At 41.5% G+C, this 23,903-nt stretch overlaps 1 protein-coding gene across 4 annotated transcripts in view; it reads right to left on the bottom strand.

Annotated features, from left to right (window-relative positions):
• Positions 1-1,731: 1,731 nt before the first annotated feature.
• Positions 1,732-23,903, bottom strand: part of col16a1 (collagen, type XVI, alpha 1) — a 91,790-nt gene continuing 69,618 nt past the window's right edge. For 3 of the 4 annotated variants that reach the window (XM_008282721.1, XM_008282722.1, XM_008282720.1), the window contains 40 exons: positions 23,590-23,712; positions 23,451-23,504; positions 23,310-23,351; positions 22,917-22,952; positions 22,779-22,832; positions 22,613-22,681; positions 22,474-22,527; positions 22,040-22,066; positions 20,740-20,796; positions 20,371-20,415; positions 20,149-20,220; positions 19,288-19,341; positions 16,402-16,452; positions 16,139-16,258; positions 15,851-15,892; positions 15,665-15,736; positions 15,491-15,535; positions 14,740-14,784; positions 12,605-12,658; positions 12,459-12,512; positions 12,272-12,325; positions 12,146-12,190; positions 11,999-12,052; positions 11,868-11,903; positions 11,722-11,784; positions 11,562-11,633; positions 11,399-11,452; positions 11,206-11,250; positions 10,078-10,122; positions 9,827-9,880; positions 9,625-9,678; positions 9,482-9,532; positions 8,979-9,068; positions 8,799-8,834; positions 8,640-8,684; positions 6,104-6,301; positions 5,800-5,863; positions 5,436-5,612; positions 5,255-5,332; positions 1,732-3,383 (listed from right to left, as the gene is read on the bottom strand). In XM_008282721.1, the coding sequence (XP_008280943.1) occupies positions 3,190-3,383; positions 5,255-5,332; positions 5,436-5,612; positions 5,800-5,863; positions 6,104-6,301; positions 8,640-8,684; positions 8,799-8,834; positions 8,979-9,068; positions 9,482-9,532; positions 9,625-9,678; positions 9,827-9,880; positions 10,078-10,122; positions 11,206-11,250; positions 11,399-11,452; positions 11,562-11,633; positions 11,722-11,784; positions 11,868-11,903; positions 11,999-12,052; positions 12,146-12,190; positions 12,272-12,325; positions 12,459-12,512; positions 12,605-12,658; positions 14,740-14,784; positions 15,491-15,535; positions 15,665-15,736; positions 15,851-15,892; positions 16,139-16,258; positions 16,402-16,452; positions 19,288-19,341; positions 20,149-20,220; positions 20,371-20,415; positions 20,740-20,796; positions 22,040-22,066; positions 22,474-22,527; positions 22,613-22,681; positions 22,779-22,832; positions 22,917-22,952; positions 23,310-23,351; positions 23,451-23,504; positions 23,590-23,712 (2,679 nt within the window). In that variant the 3' untranslated portion in view covers positions 1,732-3,189. The remainder of the gene's footprint in view (positions 3,384-5,254; positions 5,333-5,435; positions 5,613-5,799; positions 5,864-6,103; positions 6,302-8,639; positions 8,685-8,798; positions 8,835-8,978; positions 9,069-9,481; positions 9,533-9,624; positions 9,679-9,826; positions 9,881-10,077; positions 10,123-11,205; positions 11,251-11,398; positions 11,453-11,561; positions 11,634-11,721; positions 11,785-11,867; positions 11,904-11,998; positions 12,053-12,145; positions 12,191-12,271; positions 12,326-12,458; positions 12,513-12,604; positions 12,659-14,739; positions 14,785-15,490; positions 15,536-15,664; positions 15,737-15,850; positions 15,893-16,138; positions 16,259-16,401; positions 16,453-19,287; positions 19,342-20,148; positions 20,221-20,370; positions 20,416-20,739; positions 20,797-22,039; positions 22,067-22,473; positions 22,528-22,612; positions 22,682-22,778; positions 22,833-22,916; positions 22,953-23,309; positions 23,352-23,450; positions 23,505-23,589; positions 23,713-23,903) is intronic. The other variant, XM_008282723.1, reaches the window with a different exon arrangement.

The raw sequence follows: 23,903 nt of genomic DNA on the forward strand, positions 1-23,903 counted from the left end.
AAGCGTGATGAAGGGTGCTCCTTTTTTTTTTTTTTTTTTAAATCCGTGATCACTTTAAATGGTTTTATATATGCAATATTTTCTTTGAGAAGTGTTTTAAAGTTGAAATGTCCTGTCTTCTCTTGCGACGTCACACCTTCAAAGTGTACAAAAAAAGGACCAATAAATGATTGCAGCCTAATGTCCACTCAGTGCTGTACTGTATTGTAAAATGTAGTCTTTTCATTTGTAAACTTGAGCGAAATCCCCAATTTACCTCATGTGTACATTGCCTCCCCCCCCCCGTCCCTCCCAATTCACCGCTTTCTACCCAAGTCTCATTTTTAGAAACTAACGACTAGCTTTATCTCTTCCTCTTGTTGCCTGGCAACAGCATATCCCGATGGGCACTCCCATCTCCCACAATGCAGTGCTGTAAATCTTTGTAAATGTGTGTTGATTATTATGTAGAGAAAAGGAATGGGTTACGATATGCACCAACAAAAAAAAAAAAATCCTGTGTTAATGAAATCAGTGAATAATACGGAGCTCCTACAGTAATAATGACTTTTCCTCAAAATCAATCAGTTAACAGTCCAAATGTGCTTTCTATGCCACTGTCAACTCTCCACAGGATGTCAGCGACTTAATGACTGATTTATTCTCATCAAAAGAAGCTATTTATTGTTCTTTATATACTCGTCTGTAAAAGAAAGGGTTGTTTTTTTTTTCCTGGCTGTTCAGGTCATCCCAAACCAATAAAGAGGAACCTTTTGTAAAATCCAATGTTCTTCTGTATCATGTTGGGAATGGAAATGAATTTCTTACAGCTCCTTTTTCTGTTTATTTCTTCTATTGCAAATCTTCACAATAACTATTAATATTATTTCATACGTGTAAATAAACTGCCATCCTCCCAAAGCTGCATATGTTCAGCTTTTGTCAAGATTTTCGCACCACGGCGGCCAGAAGTAACCACCTTTACTGTATTACTAATCAAATGCATATGTGCACGCTTCTTGCAATTTATGACAACCACGCTTTTCATTCAGTGTTTTGCTCTCAAGGTATGTTGTTGTTTTCTCTCCTTTTTTATAATGCAATCAAAAATACAAGGTACAATATGATCTGGACAGTAATGACAACGGAGCAAGGCTGAAAAGTTTGTGTCCACACATATTAGTTACTCAATGGGCCTGTATATAGGGGAAGAGGCCCTAACTCTATCCCAATGTATTGGTGGGCATGAGCCTCAGTTTGAAGCGGCTTAACATTTCATGCTGGAAAAATCAAATGACTACAAAGAGACTTAGACACAAAAGAACTCCCAAAATCCACAGAGAGGCAGAACAACTACAACGAGACCCAACAACCACAAAGACACACAAACAACTACAAAGTCAGACCATAACAAAATGAGAGCAACTACAAAAAGACAGATCAGCTACAGACAACTACAAAGACACATAAACAACTACAAGGAGAGAACTACTAATGCACTAAACCTAACAACAACAAAAAAACACTACTACACTACGAACAACTACACAGACACTGCAAAGAAACACAAATGCAAAAGAATAACAAGAAAAACTACAAAAAGCCAATCGAGCTGTCAATGTGCTCCTCTGTACGAGAGACGAGATTCATTTTACAAATGTGCGTAAAGGCTTCATGTCTAATAATCCCCTCAGTGGATAGAGAAGTGAATCTGATACAACACAGGTTGACAACGATAACCACACGAAACAGTCTTTTTGAAAAGCAATTTAATTCAGTTTAACATTTCCCATGGCTTGTGAGAAACAAAAGTCTGACCACGGCTCAGAGTTTAAACTTAAACTACAGAGCGTATAAGAGATGGTGGCGGTTTAAAACTCCACAGATATTTTTATTTTTTAAAAATGCTAAAAAAAACAAAACTGATAAAAACTGAAAATACAGTAATATGTGACACTACAAAAGCTTGGTGATGCTTTTCAGAATATTTTCTTTATCCTTGCATTTGGCTGTGAGGGTTTGGTGCTCAGTGGCTCTGCTGCATTACAGTACCTGGTGGTGAATGGGCTCAATTGTTGCTCGTGTTTTCTTCTTCTTCTTCTTCTTTTTTTCTTAAACAAGTGCCGAGTGAAACAGACAGATGGCTATTATTGCTACTTTGGAATATAAAATGAGATGAGGCTTTAGAATGGTTGCATTTCTAAAAAATACTGGAGTTGAGAGGACACAAAATGAACTTTAGCAACATAATTACAAAAGCCAATATGCTTTCTGTGTAAACGCAATTTTCTTCTATAAATAATTTGTCTTTTACTGAACATATTATTCCATTTTGAAAGCTTATAAAAAAACAAAACAAATCCCTCTGGCATTTTTTTTTGTCGCCAAATAACCGTTGAAAATGAAAAATAAGTGGCTAGCCATGTATCAAAGCCTTGTACAAAAATTACAAAAAGCCACGATATATATAAATATAAATATATACAAAACAGTCAATCCATCAAGCAGGGTATGAATACAAGTTTGTGGCATCTGTTTCCAGGAACTGAAATACATTTCTAGGGATATTCTCTTACAAGTCAAATTCAAATATGTATCACACCTCAAGCACTGAGACAAAATATTAGAAATGCATGGGATGCACTCAGACTGGGACTGTGTGAGGAAGGAACAAAGATATGAGAGATGGAAGCAAAGTGCTACAGTAATTGTGTGTATTCTCTTCCTACAGATTTAGACGAAGAAAATGAAAGTAGGAAGAATTAAAAAAAAAAAAAAAAAACAACAGAAGAGTCTCGAATTAATCAAGGAGAAGAAAATACAGATTGTGATTCTTGTCGCCTCTCCTGGGCTGTTTGAAAAAAGTACAAAAGGAATAAAACACTGAGAAAAAGAGGCAAGACCAAAATAGGAGACAGTAAAATAGCGATGAATTGGCGTTCACAAGCAAAAAGAATGATGCAATAAAAATGTGCTGCTGGTGTGTCTTTGCAGGCCTCGGCTCCAGCGGGGCCCTTAGAAAGAAACGGCTGGGTTTTGCTCACAAGTGTAGTGGAAATGTGTGTGGGTAAATCTATCTATTCAACAACAAAGGCAACTCTTGTATTCCATCTTGTGGTCAGATTTAATAACTTTGGGTCATGGTCTTTGGCTTTCTGTCATCTCCATATAGTCTCTTTGCTTCAATTCCCCTTGCCCCCCTCTTGCCCTTTACCAGGGGCCCTTGATAGGTGGGCCCTTGGGGCTGTAGTCCACTTGATGGCTCATACAGTCTCCAGGATTACACCGGCCATCTTTTCCCTTTGAACCAGGATGTCCAGGAGGGCCTGGGATCCCAGGGACACCCTGCTGGCCAACAGGACCAGGGGGTCCCATCTTACCATAGCCTTGGGGTCCTGGAATACCTGGAAGAAGAAGGGAAATGATGCAATGTAATAATCCTGCCACTATCTCCAAAACTAGAATATCAGCGGGGCAAAGCAGGCAGAAGTCCCAGATTTACTTCATATCATTAGAGTCTAGGCACCCGGAATTTTGCACCACAGATGCCACTTCAGCCATTTTTGTTCATACTGAGTCCATTTTTTCGTTAGTTCAGGTTTTATGAAAGTATTCCAACTTTTTGTTCGCCGGGTAATTAACACACTTAAAACCTAGACAATGTCCTATTTCTAGATAGAAGTACTGTAGATCCACAAGCCACAAGTATTTTCATAACCAGAGTCTAACAATATAGATGTATGTATGTATATATATATTATAATCAGCTGATGGTTTAGTTTATTCAATATCAGAAAATAGTGATTGTTGGTGACATATTTTGAATCTGCTGTCACAGAAACATGGGGAAACTGGCAAATATTCTCATCCAAGAAACTTTAACCAGTGAGTTTTTCACATTTTTGCTTGTCAAAGTGGCTCATTCATCCAAACGGTTTTGTCCCGGCGGCCCCTCGGGAGGTTAATCAGACTAAAACCATCCCTTCCCTGGTTCTAGAGCCTAAAAAGAAAAATGCTCAAAAAGACTAAGTTAGATATAAGATAGAAAAAAAAGCTTGTCTTCTGGCCAGTTAGATGATATCCTCATAAAAGATGAAGCAACAGCCAGCAGTTGTTTGGTGTACCTGACAATGGAAATCTAGGGCTAGGTTTTTTGTACTTCAGTTTTCTATCGATTAAATAAATGAGGTAGAATGTGTTAGTTATTGAGTTGTGCTGGTATTTATTGTTCGTTTTGGGGTTTGTTTTTTACCTTTGAATAAAGCCAAGCAAGTGGCTTCCCTCCAGGCTTTATACTAAAGCAAAAATTATCAGCTGCTGGCTGTAGTTTCCTATTTAGCATACGAACATTAGGGCGGCATCAATCTTCTTGTTTAACTACCAGGGCAAGAAAAGGGAAAAAGAAAAAGCTAATTACCCAAAATGTGAAGTTCCTCCTTTTAAAGTTTATTTTACTCTGTAATGCAACTTCCATAAGTGGAGTGTTGTCATTTGGCACAGCAGCACAAAGACAGTGTAGATTCAAGATGAATGATTTTAATCATCAGCAATATGACCAAGTGATATCCACAAACTACATCAGAAAATGTGTACAAACACCAATAAACTTCATCTTTAATAGATGATGTGATTACCATGTCTGTTCTCAGGGGAACATGAATGAAACATGAACAAATATTAAAGTTCTACTTTGATCATTCTATGGGAGCACAGTTGCTTTTTCAAACCAAATCAAATAATCTGCAGCATGTAAAGTGCAGATGCCAATTTGTTCATTTAGCCAATGCTATCCGAACTCCAAGATGACTAAGGAGTGTCAGATGCTGATTTGGGTGGAATGAAATGGGTTGGGAATTTCTTTATTAAAATTAGTTAAGAACTATTAAAAACTTACTTTCATCATACTGGTGATTTACTAATCAACAACAAATGCTAACATTCAGTAATTAGCGTTATTTATGTAATTTTAGCCAATTGGCGGTTCAGATTCAAGTGTAGTTTGTGACGATGCATAATACACTGAATATCTAGTGAAAGACTCTTTCAAATGTAAGTGCCTCAAAAAATGGGACAGGAGAAAGAACTGATTAAAATGTTTAAATGTCTACGTTTAAATCAATAATTCATGTTAAAATCAGCTGCAAACTGACAATGATTAGCTACAGCTTTAGGTATAAGGTAGGCCAAACCTCAATATTTCACAACACAATGTACTCACCACCACATATCTGCTCCTGTACTACCTACTGATTCATGAACCAGTGGGATACATTACCTGGTGCTCCTGGAGGTCCTACATCTCCCATCTCTCCAACACCCTTGTCTCCTTTTTCTCCATGTGGTCCTCGTGGTCCTACAGAAAGGGAGTCAAACATTCATTGTTGCTCAACAGTTTACAGTCAGTTAAAAGTGATACTTAACATAACTTTCATATTGGTATGAGTGAAAAGGCTCACCTGCAGGTCCTGGTGATCCTGGCCGGCCTTGTCTGCCAAGGTGTCCCGGGATACCGGGGGAACCGGGAGCGCCGGGACTACCCGGTGCTCCATCTTTCCCTGGGGGCCCAGGCCGACCTGGAGACGCCACCATCTCTACTGGCATCTGCATGCGAGACATGTAGTAGGCCATTCTCTCTGGGGAGACAAAACAAGCAACAGCACAAAAATGATTCCACGGAGCGGTGGTGTCCCAGAGGAAAATGGAATCAGTCTTTGAAACAGAGATATGCATCTGAAGAGAAAATACTGCTCTGGTGTGGAAAATGTCGCATTACACACAGCAGACATTCTCACAACAACGTGCGCTTGCACATGCCCTCACCATCAAAGATCTTGATGACCTGTTGGCGGATAAAGTTCTTGATTTCATCATAATTGACGACGGCCTATTTAAGAAGAGCCAGAGAAAGAGAAAAACAAACGAGCAAACATTAATCAAGGTAGATAATTAAAAAATTCATTATTTACTGGAACAGATGGAGGTAGTGAGCGCCTGTGGCCACTGTACTCATTTCTTCTTACAACCAGGCTGAATATAGCATGATTAAGAGCTGATTAATTGTTAAAAAATGAAATTCAAGCAAAACAGGCTACAGTGCTGTAAGTGCAATGAAACTGTATCTCACGTCATTTCCTGGTGACCCTGCAGCGCCAGGAGGTCCTGGGAGGCCGTCTGAGCCCGGGCTGCCCCTCTCTCCTCTGGGTCCGACTGGGCCAATCATAGGCTGTGCATCCTTACCGTGATATCCTCCACCACCACCAGGGGGTCCCGGTCTACCTCTCTCCCCCGGTGGACCCCTCTGGCCAGCAGCGCCTGGCTCACCCTGGGAGACGGACGAGGGAAGGATCATGGTTAGCTGCTAGAGCCTATCTTTGTATGACTTTGTGCATCAAGATAAGGACTTTCATTCCTGATTACACGAATTTATCCTTAAATCTCGCCATTATGGATCTGCATTGAAGAAACACTTTGCTAATAACAATCACTGGCCTCACTTTCAAGAAATAGCTTCAGGAATACACTTAGTTCCTTTTTTTCTTTTTTGCCAAGAGTTAGATAAGTAGATACTCTGATGTCCTTATGCTAAATAGTCTGCACTTTTTGGCAGCCCTTTAACCTTAACTAGATTCTATTAGCGGGGTTGTGTTTCTCATTCATCAGTACACACACTCATGGGCTGCCATGCAAGACTCCTGCCTGCTATTAGGGGCTAATTTTGGTTCAGTTTCTTGCCAAGCTGTACACATGGTAACCATAGTAACCAAACTATAATATTCTGATTTCTAATACTAAGTACATCAGTAGCAAAAAGACCACTGTCAGTCTTGAAACCAAAAGGAAAAAAAAAGGAATGTTCTTTGATGTTGATGATTCAACTTTGTATTGCAGTGCTACTTGCACGGCTGATCTTTTTGTATTTCTGAAAAACTCATTTAACAAGATGCTTAGTTTGCTTAGTAACTTTTATGTTCATGTTTTGGACAACTTAAGATAAAAATACAAGTCTGTTGGTTTTTACCAGTCATAGAAAAACATCAATTATTAAGCTGATCAGACGGTTTTATGAGGTTCACTCCCAACTCGTTATCCATCCATCCATCCATCCATTATCTATACACCGCTTAATCCTCACTAGGGGCGTGGGGGGGCTGGAGTCTATCCCAGCCGACTTAGGGTGAAGGCAGGGGACACCCTGGACAGGTCACCAGTCTATCACAGGGCTACACTTAGAGACAGACAACCAAGCACACTCACATTCACACCTACAGACAATTTAGAATCACCAGTTAACCTCAACATGTTTTTGGACTGTTTGGGACGAAGCCGGAGAACCCAGAGAGAACCCACTCTGCACAGGGAGAACATGCAAACTCCACGCAGAAAGATTCCAGTGCCCCCACCGGGACGTGAACCTTCTTGCTGCGAGGCAACAGTGCTACCAACTGCGCCACCCTGCAGTCCCCAACTTGTTATAGTAAGTTTAAAGAACTCCAATATATGAGCAAACAACATGGTTTGACTAACTCAACATTTTAAGGAAGCCAGATTACAAATGATTTTAGGCTGAATCTACTTGACGCTTTGGCTTTCAATTAGTGCTGCTCTGTTACCTGAGCCACAGAAGTTTGGATTATCTCAGTATAAAGGCTGGAAATGGCAAACTTGGTTTAGTTGAAAAGTTATAATAATCAGACTACTAGAACCTCTGAAGCTCACTTATCAACACCTTGCATCTTGTTTGTTGACTAAGTACAAAATGCTTGCCGTCAGTCTTTGTGCTCAGCTCATGTTACTGTAGTTTCATGTTCTTCATCATATTATTTCATATATTGATCAAAATGTGATTATTCAGCTAATTTCCGAAGCACACAGTAAGAAGATTATTATCAACCTGCATGTCAGAGACGAAGCAAACTCTTTAAGACAGCTTTTTGGCTACATCTACATCACAGCACTTACCATTCACGTTGTGTAAATGCACTCAAAAGCAGCCCCGCTACATTAGCGACAGTGATTTATCGAGGACAAAGCAGCCCATAATGGACGTCTAATGTTTACACGTCACCGACAGACAAGCGGCTCTTGAAATAGAGAGGAGCGAGAAGAATAGAGGAGTCCGTTCTTGTCTTTCTCCTCTGTTCTCCTCCTCTGTGCTGCTAAAACCCTGACAATGCCGTCCTGTCAGCGTGACAAATAGCCTCATCTAGCATCTCCCCTCATGCTTAATAGCATTATCCCAGAGGCAGAAGAATAACTTTATCACTGTACCCACCTACTGTAAGCCTGTATCTAAGGAGAGATCCAACAGGCTATATAGCTGCAGAGGGTGAGCAGGGCGGCTGGCTGCCAGCTCGGAGACGAAGGCAGGGGGGGGCGTTGAAGTGAGGTGAGGAGGAAGGAGGGTATCAGTGGGAGGGTCGGGGGGTCAGTGAACTGATGACTGTGTTAAGTGTTGGTGCTGAGCGGGCAGAAATAGGGGGAGCAAGCGTGTTCAGCACCACAGTGTGCCGGCGTAAGTCTCCCCGGGCTAAAGGGAACAAGAAAAGGGTGCATCTCACTGCGTTCAGATGGTCTGCAGAGGTAATGGATGGTTGATGCTCAGCTTGATGACACACACACACACACACACAGACACACAATCGTGCTGAGTCGGCGCTTACCTTTTGACCCGGCTGCCCGTTTTCCCCCGGTAAGCCGGCCGCTCCCTGTCACAACAAAGAAAGAAATATCCATCAAGGGATAAAATATACACATCAACACATCAATCTCTCTCCATTATCTTTTAAAGAGCACAAACACCACACCCGGACATTACTCACATCTTTACCAGCAGCACCGTCATTGCCTGGCTCTCCCTTAAAGACAAAGTCGAAGCAGGAGAAAAGGTTAAGTGTGACATACTGCCAGGCCAGCAGTTTGAATTATGTTCAATTAAACTTCATTTGTTTGGGAGGGACAAACGGGGTGGGGGGAGTGGACACAAGTTGAACATTACTAACCATAATCCCCGGATGCCCTGGTGGTCCTGGGGGTCCTACCATCCCTGGTAGACCCCTCTCTCCACCCTGGCCCTTATCTCCTTTTATACCCTAGAGATGAAGATGAAGAAGATTGTTTTCTGTTGTTTGCACTTTTGGCAGCAGGAGAGAATTTCAATTGTGTCTTGTTTCACCTTCTTTCACCAACAATAAACCAAACACGAAACCAACAATGTTTAAATTTAACACTTTCTACAAGCACATTAGCTTTAGTTTATGAATCTGCATCATTATATATTTTTTTCCGTATGCGCAGCCTCTTGTTTATTTTCTGGAGTTGTAATTAATGTTGATATTATTTGCTGCACTTGTTTATTTTTCTCTTACTTTTTCTTTTGGCTGCAGAAACAACAAACCATCCCCGCCTTGGGATCGTTGTTGGTTCAGTTAATCAATTTTAATCTTTCATGTCTTGTCTAGTGAAAGTACAGTGATGATGACATGTTTGAGAGATTCTCTCTTACCACTCCAGATGCTCCGGGAGGTCCGGGAGGTCCAGCTGGACCTGTGGAACCCTGAGAGGGAAAGTAAACACATTGTTCAAGTTTAACATGCGAACATAGCAACAAATCGTTGATGTATAAGATTAAAAGGGATGTGAGCTTACGATGTGGCCGGGGGGTCCAGGTCGTCCCTGAGTTCCTGGGGTACCAGGATCACCCTGAAAAGGTCACAAACTAACCTTTAGATATCTCTGGGTTTACTGACTTGGCTATGATATAAGTAGACTCTTGCTTTAAGCTTGTATGCAGAGATTATCAATTTGCTCTCTGATCTTTATGGTTACTGACGGAAAGCAAAGTACTAACTTCATGTCCCGGTCTGCCAGGTGATCCCGGTGGACCTACAGGTCCAGCCTCACCCTGAAGGGATGAGAAAGTAATAAAAAGGAAATAGACGAGGCATGAGAGGAATGCATCACTCTGCTAGTGGAGGTTCAAAACAACGAGGTAGCTGAGCGTGCAAACCTTTGGACTCGTGCACAAGCGAGAGACTCAAACTGTAACTAGACAAACACACAAACATAGTGGGATGGTAAAGCACTGAGTTGTTGGCTAACCTTTTGTCCGGGGAAGCCAACATGACCAGTTTTTCCTTTGAATCCCTGAGGACAGACATCAAAGAGAATGAGATTGGTACAGTACAAAAATTCACAAAGTCGAGGCTGCCGAAAGAAGAGGCAGACGTGTCTTTGAAATCCTGAACACCTGCTCTTGGGTAGAACACAAACTGAGAGCACAAAAGAGAAGAGAAATAAAAAAAAAAAAGAAAAAGAAACAGAGGGAGGGAGAAAGGCAGCTACTCATGTCTTTACCGAGGCTGACTAAAGTGTGCGAATATCCCCGTCTCGGCTGCGTCGAGATACAAGACAGAAAGTTAGGAAGATCTTAAGCGAAGATAGGAAGCTTAGAAGTATCAAATGGGGTCACATTACCAGCGACATCTACAACATTAACAAGACTCGGTAATGACTGCACATATTAATGCGGTGTTCCGACACGGGGAGAGGTGAGTGAAATACCATGCTAATTTGCATAAGGGGCTGCTGGTGGAGGTCAAGAAGGAAGATTATCACGCGTGTCTTAAAACATTTCTATGCGTGCGCTGATTCGAAATTGAAAATAAGTCACAATATTAAGAGCACAAACAATTCACCTGTCTTTGTCAGTCTCCATTAGGAGCTTTTGATAGGCTTTTAATGGGAGAGGGTTAGTCATGCGGGCTGATTTGCATACTAGTTTGCTGCTTGTCAAACTGAGGGTGAGCCACGGCGATGCAGTTGTAATGCATTGTATAAAAAGTCTGCCTAACACCCAGTATAGAACAAAACAAGCGAAAGTATGTAAAAACATAATGATGATATGGCTGATGTAAATATTTAGAGGAAGCTAACATTTACACTTATTGTATCTCTAACTCACTAAGAACTAAATGTTAATGCATCTTTGGTTGCTGACATGCTAACATGGGCTAGCTTCTATTATTTGCAACTGTCAGTGCACAAATTATTATTGGAAAAATAACCAAGATTAAATAGATACAAGTAATCAAATAATTCATAAGCTAAATTAGAAAGCGTCTGGTGTTTTTCACATATATGGTAAATTTCTCATGTCTAATGCATGTTGTTTTTTACGCTGCATAGAAAATCAAATCAGATCATGTAAATGTCAGAGGTGAGACTCACTGGGATTCCTCGTGGTCCTGCTGGGCCTGGAGGGCCCGATTCTCCCTGGCAAGAAAAAACATGGCCAATGTTAAAGGTCAATTATTATATGCATGTTATTAGTATACTCGCTATAACTTTAATGCAGCATGTGTGTGGATAGTCTGCGATGTGTGTGATCATACTACCCATGCGATCTGTGTGTGGGACTTACCCGCAGCCCTGGTTTCCCATCTTTTCCATCTATTCCTTCAATGCCTGGGGGGCCCTTTCATTGCAAACAGCGGAGAAGAGAGTGCAGGTGAAGACTCAATATAGCATACAGTCCACAGATATGTCTTAATGGGTTGAACTACATCATCGTTATGTAAAAATACCATCAGCCCTGGGGAGCCAGGTGAGCCGGGGGGTCCGGTTGGTCCCTGGGAGCCTTGAGTACCATCGTTGCCCTTTGAAAGCAGGAATTTTCAGTCCAACACACAATGACTTTAGGTGCGAAGAAATTCAGAAACAGCTGACAGTCTGATTTGTACTCACTTTTTCACCTTTGAGCCCAGAAACCCCTTCCCTTCCAGGTTTGCCTGCCGGACCTGGGGCACCCTGAAGTCACACACAACATACAAAGTCACTGCAACTGTTGCAAAGACAAAAATTGGAATAGAGGAGTTAAAGCATTTACATACTGGTGGTCCTGGGAAACCTGGCTGTCCTTGGAAACCCTTGAAATAAAAAGAGCAACATATGAATATGTGTTTAATTTGTTTCTAATAGTTACATTTTCCTATTACGTGTACGTATGATGTGTTAAAGATACCTGATCCCCTTTGGCACCAACAGGCCCTGCTGGTCCCGTGTCTCCTTTAATGCCCTGCAGACACAGAACTTTATTAAACTTTGAAATGATAAATGAAGAAGCCAGAGTATAAATATTGCCGAGCCAAATTTATGATAAAGCACTGACCGGAGAGCCAGCCTGTCCTTGATACCCAGGGTTACCAGGAGGACCCTGTCGAAGGGAAGGAAATGTTAGCCAATAATATACAACACAAGCTGCAGATTCATTTTGTCTGTTGGCGTAGCGGCTTACTGATTCTCCTTTCTGACCACTGCTTCCTGGGCTTCCACGTTCGCCCTTCAGTCCCTGACAAATACAGAGAGGCAGTGAATCAGTGTCAGCTCACATGTCACTGTGACCCTCCTGCGCATCCATGAAAGCTGTCAGGATGTTGTCAGTCCTGTAGTTCTTTTATAATGAGGCTGGGAGTGTGACTTACAGGCAGTCCAGGTGGCCCCATGGTTCCTGGATACCCAGATGTCCCTGGAGGGCCCTGAGGTAAAGATCACACAATCAATCAAACAGAGAAACCAATTATTTTTATACATGTTATAATTTCAAGGAAACTGATTGTCAGACACTTACCTGCTCGCCCTTCAGTCCAGCGAGGCCAGGTGACCCTCGCTCGCCCTGCTGACCCTGAGGATGACAGGTGTGAGGAAAGATTAGAAAATGAAGGAGAGGATGTCTGCAAGAGAAGCCCCCCTACGGGAAATAAAAAAAAAGGGCATGCTAAGTCAATATCAAAGAGAGGAAACAGCTAACTGGCTCGGATCGTCTCCCAGTGGGACTACCTACATTTGATTTTGTCCTCTGCTCAGCGCCTCTATGAGGCTTCAGGATAGTGATTTAGGTCTGGGATGGCGATACCCAGAGGCAAAACCTCGTCTTCTCAGTCCAGCTTGTTCAGCTTTTATTTATCTAACTGCCCAAATTATACTTTCAAACGTTGCTTACCTCATCTATATCCAATTTGCAGATTATATATTAGAGCTTTAAGATCCTGCTCTGCCACAAAACACACATAAAACAAACATGAAAATGAACACACGTAATAAGGGAACAAAACATTGTCGTCATGTTGCAGAACGTCTTCATCGTGTTTTGCTGAAAACCTCACAGTCTATTGACTGAGTACTGAGTAATACTGTTTTGATGTAAATATTAATATGCACATCTAAGTGTGACTTGTTGCCTAGCAACAGCTCATGCTCTGGAAGGACAGAAATAAAAGTTTTAGAAAAATGAGTGACTAATGAAATGTCACCGAAAGCTGGAGACACTCTCATTTGAAAATTAGCTGCATAGTAATGTGGATTGTCTTTGAATAATCAATCAATAAAACTGCACTACAATAAATACTAAGAATATCACTGAGAGATGTAAGTTTTAGTAGTATGATTGGTAATTACTGAGTGGTTTTTTAAGGGTTGTAATTTAGAGAACGCAATTACTAACTAATCATCTTGGGGAGAAACTAAGTGGTAGCTGATCATTGTGAGTAGCTTCCTCACTGAATATGAGTAACATATTCAGCAGCAGGGTAACACTTCTCTCCTTCACTCTCACAAATAGCACAAACAGACACACCACAGCACACAGCAGAAGCTAACACCTGCTATAAAGTGCCACTATGCTACCAAATGGATTTCATGCAGCGCTCACATGGCTCACCCATTTTGCATCTCTATTCTCCTAAAACAATAAATCTGTATGAGGAGAAAAGGGGGAAGGGGAGGGCCGTCTGCACAGCAGTCCCGCTCTCCATCACTTAGACGGGGGAATAATTGAACAACTGGAGAAAGAGACAACCAAATCGTTTCCTCATCTGAAATAACTTTCATTAAAGAGCCACGCAGTGAGGCTGGGGGGATGGAGAGATGGTAAAAATGAGATGATCACGTTTGAAAGGAAAAGCCAAGAAAAAGAAAAGATTAGCTGAAAACATGAAAACTGTTGTGGGAAGTAACTGGGTACACTTATTTAAATGCTGCACTCAAGTACACCTTTGAGGTACTGTATTGTAATCTACTACTTTATTGTTTAATCTAAAAACTTATGATAGGCTTCTAAAATGCTGTGTACAGTGAAAAGCCATGAGTCCTAGTTTTGTGACAAATGAGAAAAAGGCGTTGTGTAGTGAGGGATTCTTGTCGTGCTTTAGACGTGTAGGAGTTGTTTGCACTTGTTTACCAAAGAGTCATTTCTCTGCTAAACTTGTCAGATGATATCACAAGAAAAAAAACAGTGTGTAGCCCTAAAAATGACAATACCAAATATTTTACAGAAGAACAAAAATGGTGTACCAAAACTTTGTTTTTCCTTCTTTTCAGCTCCATAAATCATCTCACGAACCCCTTCTAATATATATTGGAACTCTTTGGAAAGGATCTAACTGAAGTTGGAGACTACTGGACTAAGGTACCTACAGGTATACAACCTATTTAAGACTATTTAAACTACCGACAGCCATTAAGTACTGCTTATGCATTAGCATTAACAATCAAGTAACGTCATATTCAGTAATATATCAGCATTTTCACTTTGATACTTTAACTCCATTCAACTGATAACACCTCTATACTTGCATTTAAGTATGAACTTTGAGTGATTAAGGTTGTACTTCAATATTAAGGCACTGGTAAATGTATCTGCAATTTCTTACTTATCTGATTAAAAGAGAAGAATTCATAAAGTGTGAAAGTGTGAATGAAACTTACAGGTAAACCAGACGGGCCCTGAGGACCTGGGAAACCAGGAGGTCCCTGTAGACAAAAAGGAGCACTTTAAAACACCTGGGACAAGTTGAACTAACTGATGAGCATAAAATCTATTTGCACCTCCAGTTAAAGCAGTTTTCAATTTGTTCCTGACAATTAGGCGAATACTGCACTAGGAATCGCAACAGAGAGCTGGTGAGTGTGTGAATCAGCATTTAGGAGGTGAGTGTTTTGGACCGCATGAGTGCGACGTTCTCACTCACACCAGCAGGGGGCTCTGTGAGCTTATGGAAAATGGTGAGCATAGACTCCTATCAAGTCACTTCAAATCTAAGCTTTGAGACAAAAACCCAACGGTGCTGTCCTAAAATAATGATAACAAAAAAAAAAGGAATCTTTTCTCTCAGAAGTACTGGCAAGCTAATGTAAGGCAGTGATTAGAATGCACTTTATAGTTTTTGAACATTTTCCGTTGATAATAGATTTAGTAAGTTGGAAAAAGATGTCATCAAAAGTACTGGGAAAAACTTTTCTTATAATCTTAATATGGGCACAGTAGGCACAGATTTCAGAACAAGAGTCCACCATGACAGTTTCCTAGTGTTGAGATTAACAGGGAAATGTGTCTCAAATATACGAGGTTTCTCTGCGATAAATAAAGAATGATAAAGCCGAGCTGTCTGGAATAACAAAAAGGTTCCGTAAAAAAAGAGAGATGTTGCTAAATCTTAAAGTTTAGATAAAACCTTACCATATTTCCTGGCATTCCAGATTGACCTCTTTCTCCTGGTGTACCCTGAAGTAAAGATAAAAGAAGAAAGGTGATCGTAATCTCTGGAAAGTCATTTGGATGTGCATATTTAAATTGAGGCAGCCGCACAGAAAAACCTCATAACAAAGTAGCAGCATGCACAAGAAGACTCACCTGCTCTCCTTTTATTCCCGGTGATCCAGGCATTCCTGGAACTCCAGGTTGTCCTGCGCAGGATTGATCCCCCTGTGACAGGAAGAAATAACATAACAGGAAGTGTGTCCACATGTCTCTATCATGGTGCACACGTATGTATATGTCTTTGTATCTATCTTTAATATGTCAGTGATTGCAACTGACCACTGCTTGTGTTGCCTGTTCCCTCTGCAGTCTCTCTAAACACTGCGAGCAAACAAGAGAATAAGTTATCGGTGCAATGCTTTACTGTCACACTGGGAGCCAATCACTTCAATGCATGCACACTCCAATACAATGCAAAATGAGGGACTGTCATTTTGCATTCGTCAAAGCAGAACAACGAACGCAGTGACTGTACTATTAGTCACGTTTCGTATGATTCTGAGCTCAGAGAATCATACAGTCAGGCTGGAAATGTTCCAACAATAAAAGCCCCCCCCCAAGTCTCACCCTGTCACAGCCATCCATGGGGGTTACACCAGGCTTGCCCTGGTCTCCCTTTTCTCCCTTGGCACCAACCATGCCTGGCACCCCTGGCAACCCATGGGAACAACCCCCATCACAGCCCTCCTGTTTTATGCATATAGAAACACGCGTACATACATATACACAAGTACACTCATCAACAGTTGTCATGCCAATAACTGGCAAAGCAAAAAGCAGGATTCCCAGTTCCCAATCCCTAAAATGCACCAATTTAGTAATGAACTTACATCACCGACATCAGTCGAGTCTTGAGGCAACTGCTGAAGTCCAGAGGGGCTCTGCAGAAGGGGGGCAGGGAAATGAAAAGAAATTAAGATCCATTTAGGAATTTCTGGCATCAAAGGTTTCCCAGTGTTCTGTAATGAAGCAACATTCCTTTAACACAATTCCACAAAAACATGACTTCTCAGTAGGGATCAGACTACAATACGGTACAGTTCTTTTCCTTTTCGAGTTTGGTATCATTTACCGCCAATTAAATGGAACTTGACTCCTGTGCAGGTTTGTGACACAACACAGCAAGAACACTTACTCCTGGTTGACGTATTAATTCTGATGTGGGTAGAACAGGGTATTCACAAGAACAGGAAAATTAAATAAATTCAAAAATGTTAATGAGTGAAATCGTTTGTTCCTCCATGCAATGTGTGGATGTTCTGTGGAAGAAATGGAGTCAGAACTCACACAAAAAAAACCCAAACCTTTTTTTTTTCTCTCTCTCTTTGGTAAATTTCCATATTTGAAGCTGGCAGTAGTTTCCCACACTTTCAATCTGATTGACACCCACATAGTTTGTTCTTTTTTTTCAATTTCCTACACATAAACTGTGAAATAGTGGACTGTAGAAGTTAGCACACAGCTCAGTCATCAGTAGTAATGGAGTCAAGCAGGAGACCTTTCTCACAGCAGACATTTGAGGTTGTTAGAGTAAGAAAAGCACAGTTATTACTAACAACATTAATGATGGCTCTGGTCTTTTTAAGTGCGCCAGAGGGACACGCAATTAAACCAGTGCCCAGCCAGTCACAGAAGTTACACCTGTGTTTGAAAAGTTAACATTTTGCTGTGACAAAGGTCTGATGCTCTGACATAAGGTACAAACACAACCACTTTCCAATACCAACTTTAGCTGATTGAAATGATCTAATATTTTTTTGAACTTCATTGTCAGCCACCAAATCAACTAATGTCTGCGCAGCACAGTGTCAAAACAAAACCGATCACAAAGGCTGCACAAGACTTTTCAAACCAGATCATTATATGTTTTTTCGCCAGTCAATCACAGATGTAACAGAGAGACAGACAGCCATTCATGGCCAACTCAGAGTCATCAGTTAACCTAACCAGCATGTTTTTGGACTGTGGGAGAAAGGCAGAGCAACCAAACACAACCCCTGCTGGCACAAAGACAACACATTTCACATTATGTTTTCTACTAACAACCACGCAGCTCCTATTAAATTCTGTCAAGAGATGAAGTTTGTATCAAAAAAAAAAAATAATTCTGAGAGCCTCTGACCACACATACTACCGGAAAAAAGTACTAGATATGTGCAACTACATTTTCAAAAAAAAAAAACACAAAACAGACAGCTGCCACGATGACGTTGCACTGTAAGCTCTGAAATACAACTGCTAATTTCTCAGAACCAATCACATTTACTGTGAAAGGCGGTCAGCTCCCTCTCAAAGCAGTGGGACCTTTTCCACTGAGTCTGTCAATAGCACCTGGCCGGGCTTCAAAGTCATTACAAACCCATTTGACATTGTTCAAACTGGAGCCATTAGGGAGAAAGGCTATTTTATGCCGCACGCTATTGGCTGTTACACCAGCTAGAGCGAGGCCATGTGCATTAACAGACTTGCTCAAATTATTTAGTATTTAGTAATTAATGGCCCCCAATGCAACGTTCGCTTCTGTCACGCTCTCAAGGGAGCCGCAATTTGCTAACGTGTGATTTCTTAAAGCAACTTAGTGTTATGTTCTAAAGAGGTGGCAGATTGGGAGGGGCGTCATGAGAGCTACTCTCACAGAAATAATACCTGCAGAAGGAAGGAAAGAGAGGTGCTGATTGGTTTATACACCAATATTACGAGCAAACTAAATCAGTGTATGTGTGGATGACAGAGGGAGACAATTTTTCCAATGTAGGGCTTATGAGCTTCTGCCGCAAATTTTAAGTGCATTGTTTCCTTTCCCCACCGACGCATGAATGTGCATCTCCATTTTGCCGTATGTGAATAGATATGCACCTTAATGTGCAACCAATTTCTGCAGACAGTTTCTGTAAAATCAGTTTTTTAAAAAAAGAGTAGGACCTCCCTTTCCCTCTTTAAACTACTACTTTAATTCCCGTATTGAAGGTGAAGTTCTCCTTGAGTGCTGGCTGGAGATCAGCATTGATGTTCCCCTAATGAAATTAAGCCATAAACAGACTTGAAAGAAACAAAACTGACACCATATGCAGTTAGAGACCACAGATAACTTCTCAACACTCCACACATTCTTTCTCCACTTTGATTTGGATCTTGTTCTAACTGTATTGTCCCCATAATACCTTCCGGAGTTACAAACAGACCCGAGGCTGAATGAACAACAGACTAAAACAGTGAATATGCATAGACAGTGTGCATTCCTGCATGTTTCGTGTGACACATAGCCATCATCATGAAGCATGCAGGCATAAACATGAGTCCCCTTTTAATTGTGATATAATAAACTTCCTTTCTCCCTTATCTGGCATCATCAGCCTCCCTTAAAAAGCACAAAGTGATCAAAAGTTGGGATTTACCAAAGCAAATCAACAGCTACAATGCAATTTAGGGGCAGAGAGTACCTAAGCCATTTTAATCAGCATAATGAAATGTATTTTCATTTTTTTCTTTTTCAAATCTCACACTTGAATTAATTTGTTCTTTTAGAATTAATTAATAAAGACCTCAACAACCTCACACATGGAAGCATGGGGTCCATCTTTGTTGTTATCATTCCAGTTCCTGACACATGCATTTATTTTGTGTTTTTTTGCATCACTTGCACATAAAGCCCCCCCATTATCTCAAATCAGTCGTTAAGAGCCGCATCTCCTCCTTTTCTCTCTAATTTTACTTACGATTTTTCCAGGCAAACCCGGTTTCCCCGGTAGCCCGTCGTTTCCAGGGATACCCTGAAAGAAGGAACTGAGGTTGAACTGCTTTGTTGCCAATCGAGGGCTAGCCACTCCCATCTCCACCAGTGGTTAAGGCAGAGTCAAAGGGTCGAAACCTGCTTCCTCTCCTGCCATGTCTTATGAAACTTTAAAAAAAAATTCTCCAAATCCTTCTGAATTCATGAATCTGAATTTTCAAAAAACATCAATATTTTTTGAATTAAAAACTATTTTAAGTTGAGCCATTAAAACAAATGCACCCTTGTCAAAGACATGACCTCTTCAATCAAGTCACCACTTCTGGTGTCTTTCATACACCTTTGACTCTTTCAGCACAGATAAGAGCATCACTTTATTTGAAGGTCTGTTTAAATCACAAACTTTTATCAGTGATTCCAATTCATACTTTGGATAGGCAACGCATTATGTTTGGAACTTTCGTATTTAAAGCCAGGCCTTCAAATAACTGTTCATGTCTTGACCGACATTCCAAAAGCTTGCTCAGTTGCTTCCCACATGGGTTAAAGCTCGAAGCACCAAATGTGTTAGTGCATTTTGTCATTTTGATGTAAATCTTAACCTATCTGTGTCCAAGCTTGCGCACACATACTTTATAAAACATCAGTCCATTTCCTACATGCATATCATGGACTTTATTCACCCCTGAGGATGCAAAGCATGTCAAAGCCTTATTCATGTACCCACAGTGCCCAAGCCGAAAGCCTAACTATAAGTAGCTTGTAGTTCAAGTCAGGCTAACGGAGCAGCTTCTGAATTGAACTGAAGAAATACCTCCCTCACCATCCGACTGGCCCTCTCTCTTACCTGTGGTCCTTGGATTCCATTAACTCCCTCAGGCCCAGGGGGGCCAGGGGGGCCAGGAGGTCCTGGTGGGCCCTGCAAAATATAAAGTCATGACTACAACTGACATCACAAAATCACAGAGTGCTGTGATTTTCCAAACAAAGTTTGCAAGGTAACAACAGACACAAAGCTTTCAAATGAAGCCTAAGTTGTCAGATAGGACTGCCGGCTGACAGATCAGACCTGAGGCCCAGGCTGCCACATGTTTACTGCAGTTCCTGGAGCTCCCTGGAAGGCAAGAATAGTCAAAATCAGAGCAGCAGTGGTGCTCGCAGGATATACAGAAAGCGTGGAGTGTGAAGTTAAGAATAATACAACAAATGTCAAACCACAGAGAAATATGGAGAAGAAGAAGAAAAAAAAAAACATTGTTGTTTTTTTTTTTTCTCAACACATCCCCTGTGGAGGCATAATAAACCCTCTGAGAATGTGTTTAAGAAAATCTTTGTATTCAGACTCCTAATAGGAGGAGCAGCAATGCTCTATTATAAATGAATTGCATGTCTATGTGTCTGTTCCAGCGTGTGTGTGCGTGTGTGCATGTGTACTCACAGGTCCTCCTACACCCGTGTGCATCGGCATTATGCAGTTGCACTCTCCAGGTTCACCCTGAAATATACATCAAAAAAAAGAAGAACCATAAAAAAAAAAGCTAAAGAGAAGCTCTTTGCACAATTTTAAGCACAAGCTGCAAAACTGAGTCCTCATGCAATATTAAAACTGCTCTTGTTAATGTTAGAAAGGCAGAATTCTTTCAGTTTTCAGTACTCTTTGGTTCAGTTTTGCTAAATCCAAAAATCGTATGCATCACAAAGACACTAATAACTGCAGGGGATGAAATGCTGTGAATATATTTTTCTTTATAGTGTTACATTACATGGAACTGTGCCTGAAACATTTATGTTGTACATTTATTCAATAAACATGTATGGCTACATTTTAGCCTGTTTCATAATTTATACTGCTTGTTGTCTCTCTTTTCTTTGTTCTCTCCCCTCACTCCAATCAGTCGAGGCAGATGGCCGCCCTCCCTGAGCCTAGATCTGCCGGAGGTTTCCTTCTGTTAAAAGGGCTTTTTTTTTTCTCTCATTACTGCATCCAAGTCCTTGCTCAAAGAGAATTGTTTGGTTTCTGTCCATAATACGTCAGGTCTTGACCTTAATGTGACATGCTTTGAGATGTTGTGAATTGGCGCTACATAAATAAAATAGAAGCGGATTGAATACTATAGCGTGTAATTCATGTATTAGTAACAGGAGGAGCCCACGTGATATCCCCAACTACTCAACACCCAAGACACATTTTGTGCACGTATGAGCTCTGGCAGACGAGTTTCATGTAGTCTGCATGAACACACAGAACAAAGACTCTCTTAAGTGTTACCTCTTGCTCATTCTCTCTTTGTTTTCTCTACTTTTTCTTAACTTTAGTCTTCCTTTTAACTGAGCCTTCACGAGCGCTCCCCGTCCCACATCTTACACCCCTCCTGACCCTCCAGCACTGCCTGCGCCGCTTCTTCATCTCTCCCACCCCTCTCAGTGACAGTGTGGACCGGTGGCTCTGATGAATGCGGTAATTAATAGTCTCGCGCACACACACACTTCTCTCTTAAGGCCCCCCAAAACTCCTGTAGTCTGCCAGCAACAGTACACTTGTCACCTCCGCTGCTACTCTATCTGTGCCCCGGGGCCGGCGTGTGCATGTGTGTGTCAGCGCATGAGGCAGCGAGCGGAGTGGGGTTGGTGGGGATGTCGGAGGGGTGTTGAGCCATCTCTTGTGATTACCATCTGTTCCGCCCCCTTATATTCGAGCCCCTCCAGTTCCCTTCATCCAAACAAAACGGTAGACTTACCTTGTCCCCCTTAGCTCCGTCAGCTCCCTGCAAGAGAAGGAGACAAGAGGAAAAAAAAATGCGCACACACACACACACACACACAGACACACAAAGTCAAACACTTAGTTACTCTTGCTTTGTTGTTTCAGAAGAAAGCTCACGGGGCAGTGAGCTGAGCGTAGATCAGGGGACAGAGGATGAGATGGGAGCAGACATCGCCTCTGTTATGGATCGAGGCAGACATCCTTGGTTACAAATGATGCCTAAATCAAGGACAATTCCCAAAGAAGCTCAAAGAAAATTAAAGCACTGAACAGACGCTAACACAAAGGCAACAACTCAAGTATGCCACTTGAAATTTCTCTTACAGCTCCTCAAATTGCTGATACACATGTACAAAAACATGCAAATGAAGAACACACTCTAGACAATATAGGAACCAAACAACTCACTGGTCTGCCATCCATTCCTGGTACTCCGTCAATACCAGGGACTCCATCTCTACCCTGTGGATTTTTAAAAAAAAAATGTGTTTGAAAGTATAAAATATTACATCATATGCTTGTGTAAAAAGACACATTTACATCCTACCGGTGACCCTGCTACACCAGTGCCTGGAGGCCCTTGTGGTCCTGGAAGCCCAACATCACCTTTAGAGCCCTATCAACAGGAAACATCCAACACGTATATTTTTACAGGGTTCATTTGATTGTATACAGCAATGATAATTTAGGATTAAACCACTGTTTTATGTTACCTTTTCCCCTGAAGGACCAACAGGGCCAGGTAATCCGTTAACACCAGGAGGTCCCTGCACAAAATGCACTGATTAGAAGAAACCTCTAAATGCGTAGCGTGGTTAAAGTAGGACTTAACACATGGGAGAGACGCTTACTACAACTCCTGGGAGCCCTCTTGGTCCCTCGTCACCCTAAGACATGAAAAACAACAAAAAAAAAAGGTAAAACAAAGAGAGGTAAGAGGTTTAGGTGGTCTGGAGAGAGAATTAAGAATAAAGACTGGGACAAGAACTGACTTCCTCATGTCAACAAAGCATCAAGCAATTATTCCACAAAGAATCAAAGGATTGTTTTTGGATGGTTGTTTACAAGTTAACGGCTAGATCTGTGAGTCGGGAAAACTCTAACCGCTGACATCATAGGAGAATATGGTGTTCATTAGCGGGATCACACAAGGACAGCATCCCCTCAGGAGCTGTGTGCAGCAGCTGTGAACACAAAAGTTCTTTATCGATCCAGATTTTGTTTTCAGCACACATTGGCCTTACTTGTACTCCTGGAAGGCCGACTCCTGCGACCCCAGCTTCTCCCTGTAGGGGGCAGAATACGTCCCATGAGAATGCATGTAAATGACACACTGCACCACTAGTATGTATAAACATGGTGATACAATACATGGACATTCATACTTTGCTTCCTTTGAGACCGGCAGACCCCTTCACACCTGGTAAACCAGGTTTTCCCTGAAATTAAAATATGTGACTTTATTAGCAGAGAGTCTCACGGTAAAGAGTGGTATGTTAGGAAATACATACACAGTTCCCTCACATTTTTGCCAGGCTTCCCTTCTCCTGGGGGACCAGGGTCTCCTCTCTCTCCTTTGGGACCCGCCACAGCTACACCATCACCCACCACAGCACCAGAAGAAGGACAGCTGGTACAGGCATCCCCCTGGGAAAACACAACAAATCCAAACCATGATCCAGGTACCTTTGGGAACAATCAAACTTAATTAAAAAAATGTCAGTGTCTATTGTGAACCCACTGGAAGCAATCCTTGCTGTAAACATGTTACAAGTGGTATCACCTGTAATCAGGTGTCCACAACAGAAGGAGAGACATAGCCAGGTCAATGCAAAAAA

Source organism: Stegastes partitus, unplaced genomic scaffold (assembly GCF_000690725.1).
Source record: "Stegastes partitus isolate 25-593 unplaced genomic scaffold, Stegastes_partitus-1.0.2 Scaffold282, whole genome shotgun sequence".
NCBI lineage: Eukaryota > Metazoa > Chordata > Actinopteri > Pomacentridae > Stegastes > Stegastes partitus.